The sequence below is a fragment of the Tachypleus tridentatus genome, chromosome 8, assembly GCF_004210375.1.
Source record: "Tachypleus tridentatus isolate NWPU-2018 chromosome 8, ASM421037v1, whole genome shotgun sequence".
Classification (NCBI taxonomy): domain Eukaryota; kingdom Metazoa; phylum Arthropoda; class Merostomata; order Xiphosura; family Limulidae; genus Tachypleus; species Tachypleus tridentatus.
This window is the reverse complement of record NC_134832.1, coordinates 38619346-38635099: the sequence shown is the minus strand read 5'-3', so window position 1 is coordinate 38635099 and position 15754 is coordinate 38619346. Positions and strand designations below refer to the sequence as shown.

The window sequence follows — 15754 nt, the reverse complement described above, 5'->3', positions numbered from 1 at the left end:
TATGTTCATTGGTCTTAAGATTTTGGCCAGCAATGTATCTTTACAAGACAATTTTTCTCTCTCTCTTTCTCTTCTCTCTTTTTTTCTTTTGCCAATTGTTAAATTTTTAAGTGAAATACAGCATCCTCAATTCTCCATGCTAGCTAGTGATAAGATCTACCCACTGAGAATAAATTCAGCATATGTCAATAAAGCAACATACTCACCATTATTACTTAAGCAATTGACAATCTTTTATGCTTCTGTTATCACTTATTTTTAGCATTCAATCAAGTCACAGAGCTATTTATGGAAGGTCAAAGCATCACAATAATCAGTAGTAGGATGAGAAGACAGGAACTTTTTGAAAGCGGCTACAGGCATAATATTTTACTTTTGTCTTATTTTAAGCCAATTAAAATGTCCAAAATCTCAGTTTAAATTAAGAAAAACCAGATTGGATGATGATTTTTTTTCAACAAAAATGTATTTCATTGGTTCTTGAGGATGTCTGATAAAATGAAACCACATTGAAGTAAGCCTTTTACTTTGTCTGGTATGAAAATTGTTTTTCTTTAAGATTCTATGGTATTATAGTATCATAGCTGTGGTATGTGTAAATGTTTCATATGAGAGTCATTTTGACAATTTTTTTTGATTCATTGAATTGTAAACAAATTTGTTATTGGAAATTACAAATACAGGTATTGTCTTAAATATTCCATTAATACTTTTTTTATGTACATTTGGAAATATAGCTTTGTTTTTGATCATGTATATGAATATTACTGTATAATGAAAACAAATTAAATACATTTTCAATTTTCTTTCATTAAGGTTTTCATAAAACAACCAAATTTTTCATTTTTTACAGACTGTATCCAACTTCTGTGACTGTTTTACAAGCTTTTGACTACTATTTGACTCGTTGTTTCCAAAGAACAGAAGAAATTCACATTTCTGTTTTGGAGAATATATTCCCTTTGATGCAGCAGAATCTATTGTCACCTTATCATTTGGTAAATAAAATTTTTATGTTTATAAAATTGATTTCTATATCTTATAATAATGTTAGCGATCTCTCTTTTCATGTTATCAGTATATATTTCAAATCTTTAAGTGGTGTGAATTAAGTCCAGATTTTGATGAATTAATTGTTTTACTTTTATGGTAACATTATCACCATAAACAACAAAATTCAAATTAAATGAAATCAAATTAATCAAATATGTATCCATACATTCTAAATTTTAAAACCAATTATTGCAAACTTTTATAAAATTTAATCTTTTTTCTTTTTTAAAAAAACATTTGGAATTAATTTAATATGATATGAAAGAAGAGATGTTATTCTTTCATTATAAAACTTTATATAAATCCAATTTTGTTTTTCTATTTAACAGTCCGAGGATTTCATGCTTATGGCTCTGTTTTAGTTGTTGACTAAGCAAGAAAGAATTTCTGTGTGCTATAAAAGCAAAAACAGTTTGAAATCTGACATTTTTCAATCTTTTCAGGTTCGTCTTTTGACATTAAGAATCCTCTCTAGTTTTGATCTGCCATTAGAAGACAAGGTGAGAAGTATTTATAAAAATCATGCATATGACAGTTCTAAGTGAATAAAATACAAAGTTTTTCTTTATGTTTATTGGCCTTAAGATTTTGGCCAGCAGTGTATATCATGCATGTATCAACAGATCAATTAAATTTGACCATGTATGGTTGAAAATATGAAAAAGTTAAAAGATAATGAATTTAAAATAGAAATATATATATTATAACCATAATTTTTTAAAAAGCCAAAATATAATTAATTAGAGGTTGGGAATTGCTGTTTCTAACACAATCCTTCCTCATGATTTTATTTACTTATTTTCATTTAAATGTAATTTCACTAATATATATAACCAAACCTAAATATATCAGGTATAAGCTAACTATAAAATGAAATGAAGAACAAACAGAGATGAAGAAAATTAATTTTATTTTTTTCTTATTTTAAAATAAATACAGTTTACTAAGAGGATAACTTAAAATGAGAGATTATGAGAGGTAAAAATCACTAATTACAAATTTTTTGTTACATTAGTATTTGATTGGTAAGATAAGCTAAGAAACTTTTAATATTTAATATTATTGTCCACCTATTTTTCAATAAAAGAAACTCACCTTTAAATAGTTTTAATCAGTGGCATATTTAAGTAGGGGCTAGAGGGGCTCTGCCCTATATCCCATGGTCTCAGTGGGGCCCATTGATAATTTTATTCTATGAAAAATTACATGGGATGTAGGACCAACAAGAATTATTATCCCCTGGGTCTGCACAACACTAAATATGCCACTGATTTTAATTGCAAAACTATTGTTTTACTATTATGTAATACTATGCTCATTTGAAAGTAAAAATATTTTAATTTATAAATACAAATACATTTCAAAAGCATAAAGTTAAAACCTGTTTTTAATGATTAAAGCTTGTCATTTTAAAAGTTGCAATTGTAACTTTTAAGATGCTGTCTATTTTACAAAAGGTTGTGAAGTTCAACACTAACTGGAATTTTCTTATTTAGAACTTGAAACAAACTAGTGTGTTTAGAATATGCTTGGAAGCAGAAAAAATACCACTGACGGTTCAAGACTATAGGGAGAAACTAAAACATCTCCAGAAACTTGAATATAGGCTTGTACAAAAAAACTTGCCTATAGGCCCATTTGAAAGGGTGAGTCATAAACCACCTATTATTTTAAGCTCTTTCTCAAAAATAAGGAAACAGCCTTTTCTTATACCTTTTAGATGGTAATAGATTAAGTAGTAAAGGTGATAATTGATAATTATTTACAAATATAATAGGACTACAGAATAAGATAGGAATTTTTTCTATTAAGAAAGTAATGCCCAAAAATAAATATTTATTGTAGAGATTTTTTAACTGAAAGAGAACTACCATAGGTTGTATTTCCATTAATGAACTTGGCTGTCACCACATTTTGTGTGTGTGTGTGTATTAAATCTCATGTAAGCTTTGCTATTTTGTTTTACTCAGTTTATTAAAGATAATTTTTCTTGCTTTACCTTCAATTTGTAATGTGAGCACATCACAGTCTTTAAGCAATTTCAATCTTAGTCTGTTATTTACCATTTTAAGATGTAGTAAATGCCTAAAGATGATATTGGTTAAAAATGGCACTGGCTATTTTGTCGTAAAAGCTGTTATTTAAAATGAAGTTTAATGCACATCTTTTGTGATTTTACAAAGTATTTAAAACCTGTTATTTTGTGATGGAAACATACAACTGGAAGAATAACCATTGAACAAATCTACACTAATATTATTACATCATACATCTTGTTTGATTTAAATGCAACATACCTAGCAGAGCCAGTCGTATAATTATACATAAAAATTCAATATTTAATGAAACAGTTTTTATAATTATGAAATTCATATGTCTTGCCATATTACATACTAAATGTTTTATAAGGTTCTCAATTAAGTTATTTCAGCAAAACTTAATTCTGTCACACTAAAGGAATACAGAAGTGTTGTATGCTGTTTGAAATGTGAAGTTAAATAAAAAAGGTGTATATCAGGACTGTGTAATATTGAATGAGAAAATAAGATTTTATCTCTGTGTACTGTTATTCCAAACACTGTGTTCCTTATGATTTCATCCTTATAGGTATGACCCAAGTTAATACTTCCTTCACATTCTGCTTCTTTACTTTCTTGGGCAAATCAGATTGTTCAAACTTTTGAGTTTAAAACTGAACATCATGTTAGTGGGCAACATTCTTGAGAAATAAGATTAGCTTGCTCTTGAAATGTGATCCCAAGCATTTGTATTGTCATTTGTACTCTGAAGTTACTTTACAATCCACCAATAAGCATTTTATGTCAATCTTTGATTTATATTATGCTGAAAGGTGAAATAACCATGATTCATTGACACATCACATATGCCAGTATGGTGTTTATAATATATGCACTTGAATATAACCACAGAATGTGGTTCTTGTGGAGAGAGAATTTAGTAAATGTCATTCATGAACTGGATATGAGAACTCACATGTCATTCTTTCATCTTTCAAGTCTTGTCACATAAGTAATTCAAGTGACAGAAGTAGTTAATGGTAGCATAAAACAGTGCTATTGATCTTGTATTAAACAAGTGTAATAAAGAATTTTTAAATGCCATAAAGATAAGAAGGGATTGATATATATCTATTCTAGCTAGCTATAGTAATATAGAAAGTTTAATACTATAGAAAGTATTGACACAAGAACTGGGTTACTTAAAATTTAAAAATATCTAGAACTACTTTGGCTCAGTATAACATAATTATGTGATAACACAGAGTGAAGATTGAGAATTTATTTAATAGCTTCCCTTTACAATTAATAAATTAAATCATATATCAAAATTGAATTATAAACTACATTTTGATTTCAAGTTTATTGACAAACATTGTTATAATAAAGTTGTTCAATTATATTTTGAATGCAATTCTGTAAAAGCTCATGAAGTGCAGTTTGAACTAGCTTGGGTACTTATGCTTAAAGGCAGTTTTGGTTGCACTCAGTAACATGCTTCCATATAGTTAAAGGCATTTTTTCTCTCCTGTTGACACCCTAAAATGTATTTAAGAAGACATTTAACATTTTTTTTCTCTTAATTTTGGTGTTTCTTAAATGTTGTTAAGAGGGTACAAAAGTGATACCTCATTTGACAGTAATATTTATGTTTTGTTTTATGGTAAAATGGATCAAATTAAGACACATTTTACCATTACACGTGAGTAAACACCTGCAGTTAATTTGAGTATGATTGTTACTTTTTAAATAGTATAAAATTATATGCCTAGCATTTTCCTAAATATAATCTACCTTAGTTAAATATTGATAATATCTTCCATCTGATGACACCATTTCAAGAATTTTGTTTTCATCAACATTTATACTTTTACAAGCAATGAAAAACATAAAGATTGTTATATTAAAAATATTTTCTTTATTGGTTTAAATCACTTTATGAGAGCTGATAAAGTTATCCAAGTTATAGTATTTAGCTGTTGATAATTTGTTTAATGTAATAATTCACAAAACAGAATATGGACAACAATGATAATATCTTGGTTTTCTTTTAATCAAATGACACTTTCTGTGATTGATATTAAAATCAATAAAATAAAATAAGAGAAAAACATTAATTTATTTGTCATTATGTTAAATCAAGGTTGAACCAGCATGTTCTTGACCATTGCAAAACAAAAGGTTCATGAATCTAATGTATAGAAGGAAATATGTAATGAGTGAAGGGTGGGATAAAAGGGACAATAGATGGTTTTGTAGTTAAAATATATACAGGGTGTTTGAAAAGTCACTGTGCACTTGTATATTTATTAACAGACATGTTTCAATATAGAATACAGGAGGTTAATATGAATGACAATTATAAACAATGTTGAAAGTGACTCCCGTTGGCATCAATACAGGCCTGGATCCTTCTTATGTTGTTTCTAAATGCTGCTATCAGTTGCTGGCTTGAAATATACTGAATAAAATATGATTACAAAAATAGAGCACTTATCTACTACAATAGATGGTTTTGTAGTTACAATATATAGAAATAAAATAGAGCACTTATTTACCACAGTGAATAAAAAATGTTAAACAGTGAACATGCTGCTAAGATGAAATGCAGATAAAAAGGGCTAAGGAAGGTGATAAAGATTGTCCAAGTAATTATAGGCCTATTAGTCTTACATCAGTGGTGGAAAACAATTTGTGAAAGACTGATAAAAATGTTTTACAAAATAATTTGACAAAGTTTAAAATTTTCTTAGATATAGCGATCAAGGTTTCATTAGGGGAAAATCCTGGTTCGTTAATCTTTTGACAGTCTTATTTAAATGAAAGTATGTATGTGGATTTGGCATATCTGAATTTTCAGAAAACAAATCTGACAGTGTGCCAGATAAAATACCTGTTAAAAAGTTGTATCTGTATGTGTATTAGGTAGTTTGGCTTATTGGATATCAAACTAGCTAGATGGAAGAAGGAAAAGAGCTGTTGTAAATGGAGTTTAGTTAGTCTGGAGTAATGAAACAAATGTGGTATATCAGAGCTCAGTGAGAGGACTTTTGGTTGTTTTGACTTGTGTCATTGAAATTGATGAAGGAATGGTCAATAAATTACTTAAATTTTTATGATATCAAAGTTTTTGGTATTGCTGGTTGTGAGGAGGAAGAGAATGCTTTACAAAATTATTTGAATTATTTGGTAAGTTAGATGAATGGCTGATGGCTTTTAATTATACAGAATGCAAGGTACTACACATTGTCATTTACCTCATACGAGCCTCCAATTTATTGATATGTATTTCGATTTCAAATAGCCTGAAACTGAGTTAAATTGTAATTTAACTTTAGAAGTTAATTAAATGTCAAGATGCTAAATTTATAATTTTTGCCAGTAGGATTGAAATACAGTTTTCTTTCTTAATAGAAATATTTTTTAATATACAAATAATCATTTATTCACAAAAATTTTACAAATCTGCAACCAATATTGAGTCTTCTATTTGGTCTGGACCTGAATATTTTATTGATGGTTCATGATGAGCAACTTAATTTCAAGTTGATATTGATACAATTCACTTAATAGGTAGGTAGCTAGCTCTTTGATCACACAAGTTTTTCAATGCTGGAGTTATCTATTGTTTTATAGCTATAATTAGCTGAAGTTAAACAGTTTATAATGTTCAAAATCTTCAAACATTTTTTGTTAAATATCTGTAGTTTCCTGGTTAATAAGCATTTATCCTAGTTATACCTTCCAAGTTTTATAGTATACCAAATGTTGCAAATCAACAATATAAACTGTCTTTTTGCACGTGAATTTCTAAACTTCAAGCAAGGTTCTAAAAATTTCAGTTAGCCTGACAATACTTGATGGTGCTTTTGTAAAATGTATATTGTTGATTCTTACACTTGAGAATCTTCTACTAATTTAGAGAACAGGCAGAAGTTTCACAATACACATTTAAGTTACATACATTTCTAAACTTATATTTAACTGAAACAAACATTGATATTAAAATAGTATATTCATTAAAAAGGTAATACATGTTGTGTATCATAATTTGAATTATGAATGTAAGTTTGATTGGAATAACCTTAGCAGTGTTATAGAAGAAAATGACCTTGGCTTAATAATTGATCAGTCTCTTAAGCAGTCCAAGAAGTGTGCTATTGCTTGTGGTTGGACCAATGAGATTTTAAATTGTATGTACAGAAATATTGAATACAAGTCTGAAGAAGTTATAATATTATTGGTTAAGCTATATATGGAGTACTGTATTCAGCTTTGGGCTTCATACCTTAAAAGGACATTGAATTGTTATAAAGAGTTTAGAAAGGGCTATTAGGGTAATATGGAATGGAAAGATTGTCATAAAACTATAGGTTAAGACATCGAAAATTATTTTCTGTTGAAATCAAAAGTTACAAGATATCTGATTAAGGTATTTAAGGTTGGAAGTAACAGTATTGATTCACCTTCTTTTTTGCACAATAAATGGTGAAACTGATAACACTAGGAAACACATTTTGGTATGGTAGAAATTATCTTGAGATAAGACAGCTTTATTTTTCTAACACAGTGGTTAGCCTTTGGAATGGATTGCCTTCAGGTGTGGTAGATGCATTTAATTTAAGGAAAACATTGATAAATGTTTGAATGCTAGGGACTGACTTTGAGTGTTTGTTTTTTAGTGTTTAGTGTAATAGATGGGACAACCTATATGAACAAACAGTTCCCTTGCTGTCCGAAAATTGTATGTTATGTTTTGTTTAAAAGGTGAATATAAAAAAAAATATTGTATGTAGAATACTTAGTGTTTGGGTGTAAACTCCCAGTTATATATACTTCTATTTTATTTCACATTACTTGCCAATTTGAAAATGCTGATTCAAGGTACTCTAATTGTTTACTTTCAGTCTGCCTTTTCTGTTACAGCTACAAATATCTAAATGATTCAAGAAATATTTTGATTTTTCTAGGTACCTGTTTGCTTTTTGCTTGGAAGCTTGTACAACAATTTTCAGTTGCTCTGGCAACCAATACAAAAGCTTCTAGAGTCCCATGCTTATGGCCTTGGAAAATCATTTTGGGAAGTATATTCTGCTCAACTACAGAAAGCAACAGATAATCAAGGTGAATGTTGGAATACATTTTATGTGTTTTAGCTATCTTGAAAACCTCAAACTAGGTACTTGAAAATACCCCAGATGTCCAATAGCTAGAGACTAAATAACTTGTAATAACCACAGAATTTATGAAAAGTTAGCATGTCATTTATTTTTCTGACAATAGGTAAGGTATGCATTTAATGAATAAATTGCAATGTTGTATCTCAGAATGGTTGGTATGGGTAATACTCATAATAAGATACATTTTTATTTTAAATTGGTTTCTTGTCATAAAAAATTACAATGTTTTTGGTAGATATATTGCACTCACATATTCAAGTTTACAATTTAGTAGAATCTTAAATATATGAAAACTGTTCTTTTTTTTATCAGTTATTGTAGTAGGACATGTTTTGTAAAAAATGTTATTATCCATTTTGAATTATTTTAGTACTTTAATTTGTACTGAACTGTACAATTTTACAGAAATTAATTCTTATGCATAAATTTGTTTAAATACATTTATTACTAGTATAGTATAATTCTCCAGTGACTTGTTAGTTATTTTTTGTTTTCATGTGTGATAATAACTTGGATGTTGTTCCTAAGGATAAGGAAAACACTAGATGAAGTTACTACCTATATATTTTGGTTTTGGTTTTAAATATTTCAGACATATCTTTATCTAAGGCAGGTTGTTGATGTCAATTTAAAAAACTGAAGCAGTGTGATAATCAGAATTGTGTATATTGTGCTTACAACACTGGGAACCAAAATTGTAATATAGGTATACTAAATATGACTATATTTTAAAATAGTTAATATTAAAAAAATATATGAAAATAAATTTAAGAAAAACAGATAAAAAGCTAAAAACAAAAAAGAAATGCATTAATTTGCGTTGTGTATTTAACATTAAATGTATCATCATTTTTAATTATCCTCTTTAAGTGTCAGTTTTAAGTCAAGGGTTTGGAATTCTGGCCAGTGTACTATTCTCAGACTACTACTCTTGGCTGACTTACTAAACTTAAAAGATATTTTATATTTATAGATAATTGGTTGCTGATTTTTTTTTTATTTCTGAATAATGCTTTAAAGAAGTTGTTTATCAAGTTGTAAACATTTTATATAGAACAGTGCTCATTTATGAACTGCTTAAACTAGTGTCAACTAGGTGGCAAAAGTTGTATTGAGATACTTCTGTGTAAAATAGTTCAAATCTTCTTTGTTTGTAATTTTTAATTTGTTAAAATGATTTGACTTTGCTTGTTAAAACAATGCCAACTTAAGGTTACTGGTAATAAATCCACTTGAACAGAGAACTGGTTCAGTGTGTTATTACTCTTTAAGAAATCTTTAAGAGTTCACTACAAATAAAACTCTTGTTGTGGGTAAAAATCAATTGCTTTATCACAAAATTGATTCACAGTATTTCAGTAAAAATTTATATCTATTAATATGTAGTCACTTTTGAAGCTCATCAAATTTTGAATAAGATAGTATCTACATTTATATATACTTTTTCTTTTTGTTATGTCTAATGATAAACAGATTAAATACACTTCTTCTATTTTAAACAAATTGAATAGTATCATGATAAAAATATTCTTTACTATAAAGTTTAAATTTTTTGTGCATCATTTCCAGGTACCTCATCAGCCATTCATGATTCATTCAAGTTTAATGAAGCTTGGAAGTCACGTAATGATTCTTCACACAGTATGGGAAAGCTGTTTCATAAGAATATGTGCATTCTATGCTTGCCTCAAGAATATCCAGACTTCAGCAACTATCGGCTTCTTTTATGGCAGGCCATTAAAATGTTTCCTGATTCTGCAGAACCCAGGAACAAAGAATTAGTCTCACTCTTTTTATACTTCGTAAGGTATATTTCCAATTGGCCTTATATTCTTATAAATGTTAAAACTAGTAAATAGCATTTAAAAGAATCATTATTCATATTATTATTAAAAATGAAAATTGTTAAGCTTTATATTTATACTAGTTTTAATAGAGAAGTTATTATTCATACTGTCCATCAAATATGTCCAACAAAATTAGAAAATTTTATTTGACTCTGTATCTTTAGAGTAGTTTGACAGAAACTTTTGTTGTTAGTCAGTACTAACAGCCCTCTGCTAGTACAGTGATAAGTCTATGGATTTATCATAGAGTAAAATTATGGAGGCAGACAGTAAAATCAGGGCCTCGATTCCTTTTGGTTGAGCTCAGCAGATAGCCCGATGTAGCTTTGCTATAAGAAAAATAAAACACATGGTACTGACATATAATAATTCTGAACCATGCAAGGGTGACAGCAAGTTTAAACACGAAAAATGGTTTTCAGTTATGAATATTTAAAGGTGACCCTTGAGATGTAATAAAGTTCTGAATGATTGAAATTTATTTCAAATTTGCCATTTTTATTGTAGCTTGTCTTAATGGTAATAGATATTGCTGACGTGTAAAGCAAATGTGTTAATAATTTTGTGTGTGTGAATGTTAAGACAAGATAGTATCTTATTTCTTGGGAAAATAAATGTATTGAGGACATTGAAAGAGTGGTTTCATACTCATTAAATGCAAAAATAGACAAAAAAATAATATTTTTGATTAGAATAGCTCTATATGATTTTTTTTTTTCCATTTTGTTTTTTACTTCAAGATATTTTGGCCAAAGCTGAGTTCTATTTATATTAAGCATTATAAATTTTTTTTAGTTAATCTCTTGTGATAAATATGAATAAGAAGTTTGTTTTTAGTAGCAGAAAAATATATATGTGTATTTGTTTTTCAAATATAATATACTCTTCAGAAAAAGAAACCTAAAGACAAAATATGAGACAAATTGTTAACAAGTTTATTCCGGGTAGTTCTGTATGACATGTGTGAAACTTTGTACATTCACTGCTGAACATCCAAAGTCTGCAAAGGCAAAGTCCACGCTCACTAGGTGAAGTTTAACGTCACTCAACGTCAGTAACGAGTATGCCCCCCGTGGGCATCAATAACTGCTTGGCATCTCCTGCCCATGGAAGCGATGAGATGATGAATCACATCCTGTGGAATGGCTGTCCACTCAGCCTGCAAAGCTGCTGCAAGCTGAGGTAGAGTCTGCGGTTGAGGTTACCGCCATCGCAGACGTCGGTCCAACTCATCCCAAAGATGTTCGATGGGGTTTAAATCTGGTGATCTGGAGGGCCAGGGAAGAACGTTGATGTTGTGGTGTCTCAAGAAGACAGTGGTGAGTCAGGCTGTGTGAGGACGGGTGTTGTCATGTTGAAAAACGTCGTTGACATTCACCATGATGGGTTGCACATGGGGCCTAAGAATCTCGTCGACGTATCGTTGAGCCGTAACATTCCCTCGAATGTGCAAAAGGTCTGTTCTGGCATTGTAGGCGATGGCAGCCCACATCATGATGCTGCCACCACCATATCTGTCAACATCCTGCACACAGTTTTTGCAAAACGTTCACCTCGGCGACAGTAAACACGGGTCCTTCCATCCTGCTTACAAAGCATAAAACATGATTCATCGCTGAACCAAACATGCCTCCATTGTCGATGAGGCCATACCCGATGTGCCCGAGTCCACTGCAGCTGTGCTTGACATTGTTGCTGGGTGAGGATGACACCTATGACTGGACGTGGAGGTCGGATTCCCACATTTCGTAGACAGTTGCTTGCATACGGTCTGATCGGAAATCCTACACAGCCCTAGTATGGTTGAGGCAGTAGACGTCGCAGTGGTGGTCCTATCCCGAAGGTGACGTAATCAGATGTTGCGATCTTGTGCTGGCGTGGTCACACGAGGTCTGCCAGATCGTGGACGGTCACGAGTTGATCCACGTTGTTGGTGACGATTCCATAGCCTTGTGATGGTGCTTGGGTGGACATTCACAGCTCTGGCAACATCTGATCGAGATTCGCCTGCTTCCAAACGACCAATGGCGTTGTTGCATTGTGCTTCAGTCAGTCTTGGTGTAACTGTATTGCGTGTCGGTGGCTTAACACTGAGCTATGGAAACCGAGAACCCGTCACTTTTATAGGAATTTTACACATGTTACACTTGCAGAACATGCAGATCTCTCAAACAAATTTATTGGACATGCATGCGTTTTGGGGAAAAATCTGATGTTTTCCTCCGTTTTCAACGTGCACAACTTTTATTGTCATTTTGGTCTGACAATCAGTGCCTTAACACGTGTAACATCACATACTCTGAGCTTGTAATGTTATTACATATATTTCTCTTTAAAATAAAAAAAATATTCCTTTTGCATTTCTTGTTTTGAAGAGTATATATGACTTCAGATGGGGAATTTATTTTTTTACTATTTGATATTGTTTGTGATTAGCTTTTGTGGCCTTTATTTTGTGTTTGAAATTATTAGTCAAACCTTTAGTAATGTGTGTTTTCTTACTATGTTAAAACTTTGCTGATAGTGATTTTAGTAGTTTGTAATACTAAATGTTTTGGATAAATTTAATAGGGAGGAATTTCCTAACTATGACACCAGTTTGGTGAAAACCCAAGACATCAGTCAGAAAGAAATAGAAAACACCATATCATGTTCCAAACAACAGAGAAAAAAACAAAAGAAAACAGTTATTCATAAAAAAACTTGTGGAAGAAGAGCAAGAAGTGACGAAAGAAAAAAGATGGTCAAAAACAAAGTTAGAATAATAGAGGTTGATGATGAAAGAGGTGTAGAAATTGATACAGAACCTGCTTTCAATCTGGAAGAGGAAGAATGTGTGAAAGAATATGAAAAGCAACAGAAGGAAATGGGAAATGATTCTGATGAGGAAACAGCAAATGACATGCTAAATTCAACAAGTAAAATGGCTTACAGTTTATCTGACATAAAAGATTTTGGTGATACAAACAGTCAAGAGGAATTTAGTAATAATGATTACAATGTCATCAAAGAAGGAAAACAAAGAAGAAATATTACTAAGTGAGATTAATTATAATTTCATTTGATGAACATGTGCCTCATGTTACCAAATTGAATTACATGATGCACAAGCATACCTTGTGAAGAAAGTTTTTTTTCACTATCATATCTTTTCTAATCTAATCAGTTTTTAAGTTTTACATCTTAAGTACTTTTATAGTAATAAATGAAAAACACATGAAAAAGCAAGAAATATAATACTTACTTAAGCCTTTTTTCTTTGTGCTGTGAAATATTGAGGAAACTGAAGCATACTTTTTAATACCAATGGTTGTACTACACTAAAAAAAATTTATTTAATTAAGTACTTTACATAAGAATACGTAATATAACACAAAGAAAGGAAACAATGTCATATAGCTATCATAACTTTTTTTGGCTTTCTAACTATGTAAGAAGAACCTTTAAAGATTCAGCTATATCAGTACTGTGATTCCAATGAGAATAAAATTAAAATTGAACAACGAAATAAACAATACTCTGTACAAAACATAATGTAATATAATATGCTATTTGATAGATTAAAACTTTGGCTTTCTGTTGGTTAAAAGTAACACAGTTTAAAACATTGGAAAGTTTTTAGCAGTTTATGAAAGATAGTATGTAACATGGGGTGGGTGTGGAAAATGAGTCTGATTTACTAGTTTATGGCTTTATAGACAAATAAGATTGAAGGCTATAAAAATTAGGCCTTTGTCTGAGAAATATCTATTTTATAATCAGTAATTTACATGCAATTCTGTACTTCTTGGAAGAATGTTAAATTAGAGAAGGCCCAGAAGAACAATAGTCACAATTCTCATGTTAGGGTAGGTTAAAGGATTAAAAAAAAAATTCATATAGAATTAAAAACTTAAATATATGTAATATTAAAATTTATTTACTATTTTGTTGTCCAGTTTATTCATATGTAATGACAATAAAGTAGTTTAAAATTTGAATGTAATCCTCTTAAATAGTTGTGACATGTCCACTTTGATCTGCCTGTGGCAAGTGTGTTAACCTTTGTAGCTATTTTGAAATAATATTCTTATATTTTATAGATTTTGATTATAAAACTTTAAACTTATTTTTTATTTTTCAGGTTACTATGTGCTCATCTGGGAGTTTTTGGAAAATTTCGGAATCCTCAAGCCATCTCTAGAAGTGAAGAGTTGCATCAGTTGTATCTTGAGGTAATTTTCTGTTTGATTTAGTTTATTTATCAATAATTTCATTAAATAAAACTTGAAATGAGAATACAAAGATCTATCACCAAAGTACTCTTCGTATAGAGATTTCAAGTCTTGATTTCAATAATGTTTCAAAAAGATTGGCTGTTTAAATTTGTATATTATTGCTGACAAAGTTAAATAATCTTTAATCTTCATAATCTATATAAATTCCATAATACTGTCTGTTACCTGTCCAAGTAAATACTTTGCAGGGTGTGGGTGGATCTTCACCCAAATTGGTATGGAGGTTTATTAGGTCCATGCAGGGATACATACAGATTTTCAGAGTTGTTTGTTTTTGTGGCTGTTTTTTTTTTCATTTTTTTCCCACTATTTAACCTCCTGTAAATGGAATTTCACCAAATTTGGTATGGAGGTATATTGGGCCAATTGGGGTATACAAACAAATTTTGTGGTTTTTATGGGCATGAAGGTTTATTGGATCCATGGGGATATATATATATGTGTGTGTGTGTGTGTGTGTATATATATATATACACACATGCAAATTTTCAGTTTTGCAGTTTTTATAGGAATTTTTGCATTTTTTACCATTATTTTACCCTCTGTCTTTGGATCTTCACCAAACCTAGCATGATTTCTTGGGTTTATGTGGAGATAAATGCAAACTTGTGGCTGTTTTTGTACATTTTCGTAAGGGAAGCAACTTTACATGTCCTAAAATAACCTTTGACTAATCATGAATTTACATAACTTCTGCCCAGAGGATGAGAACTCCAGCTAATAATGAATAAAATAAAAGATACCAGTAAGAGATGAAAAATAATGTACATGTGTGTGTGTGTGTGTAGACAAACACACATATAAGTTAATACATGTTAATCATTTATAGAGTTAATTCTTTTTTGTAATTTGCCTTTTAGCAACAATAGTTACTTTAGGTAAAAGAATGATATTATGGCATTCCAGTATATATATTATTCAGTATTGTACAAAGAAAATATTAGGCTTTTGAGTTCCAGGTTATATTTTCAATTTTACCTTTGGTGAAAAGAAATTTGTGATATTTTCACATAGTTAGTCCACACACACCACCATTGTTAGAGATTATAATGTATTTGTCAGTTTTATTGAATCAAGCTGTTCTAATCAACTATGAAAAGTCAAAACTGTAATTGCACAGCAAAGGGTGTAGCAACTCGAAGAATGTACAGTAAAACCTGTCTAAGGAGGAATTGCATGGGACAGATTAAAATTTCTAGCTTAAGCAGGGTTTCTGGCTTAGGAATAGTGAACATTCATTTCCTTAATTATATATAATATTTGAGTGGAACATTATACTTGCTTGACTCTAGGGAAGTAAGACATTTGTTATTAAAGTTATACTATTCATGCTATATTTATTAGAATAAAAACAAACATAGACATTCAAATTTCATTTT

At 30.1% G+C, this 15754-nt stretch overlaps 1 protein-coding gene across 3 annotated transcripts in view; it reads left to right on the top strand.

Annotated features, from left to right (window-relative positions):
* LOC143222206 (small subunit processome component 20 homolog) overlaps nt 1-15754 on the top strand; it is a 187109-nt gene that overhangs the window by 68082 nt on the left and 103273 nt on the right. For all 3 annotated transcript variants that reach the window (XR_013012094.1, XM_076448333.1, XM_076448334.1), the window contains 7 exons: nt 854-998; nt 1497-1553; nt 2550-2699; nt 8042-8195; nt 9821-10058; nt 12670-13137; nt 14222-14312. Coding sequence is in view for 2 of the 3 variants with exons in the window: in XM_076448333.1 (XP_076304448.1) it covers nt 854-998; nt 1497-1553; nt 2550-2699; nt 8042-8195; nt 9821-10058; nt 12670-13137; nt 14222-14312 (1303 nt within the window). In the remaining variant the exon portion in view is untranslated. The remainder of the gene's footprint in view (nt 1-853; nt 999-1496; nt 1554-2549; nt 2700-8041; nt 8196-9820; nt 10059-12669; nt 13138-14221; nt 14313-15754) is intronic.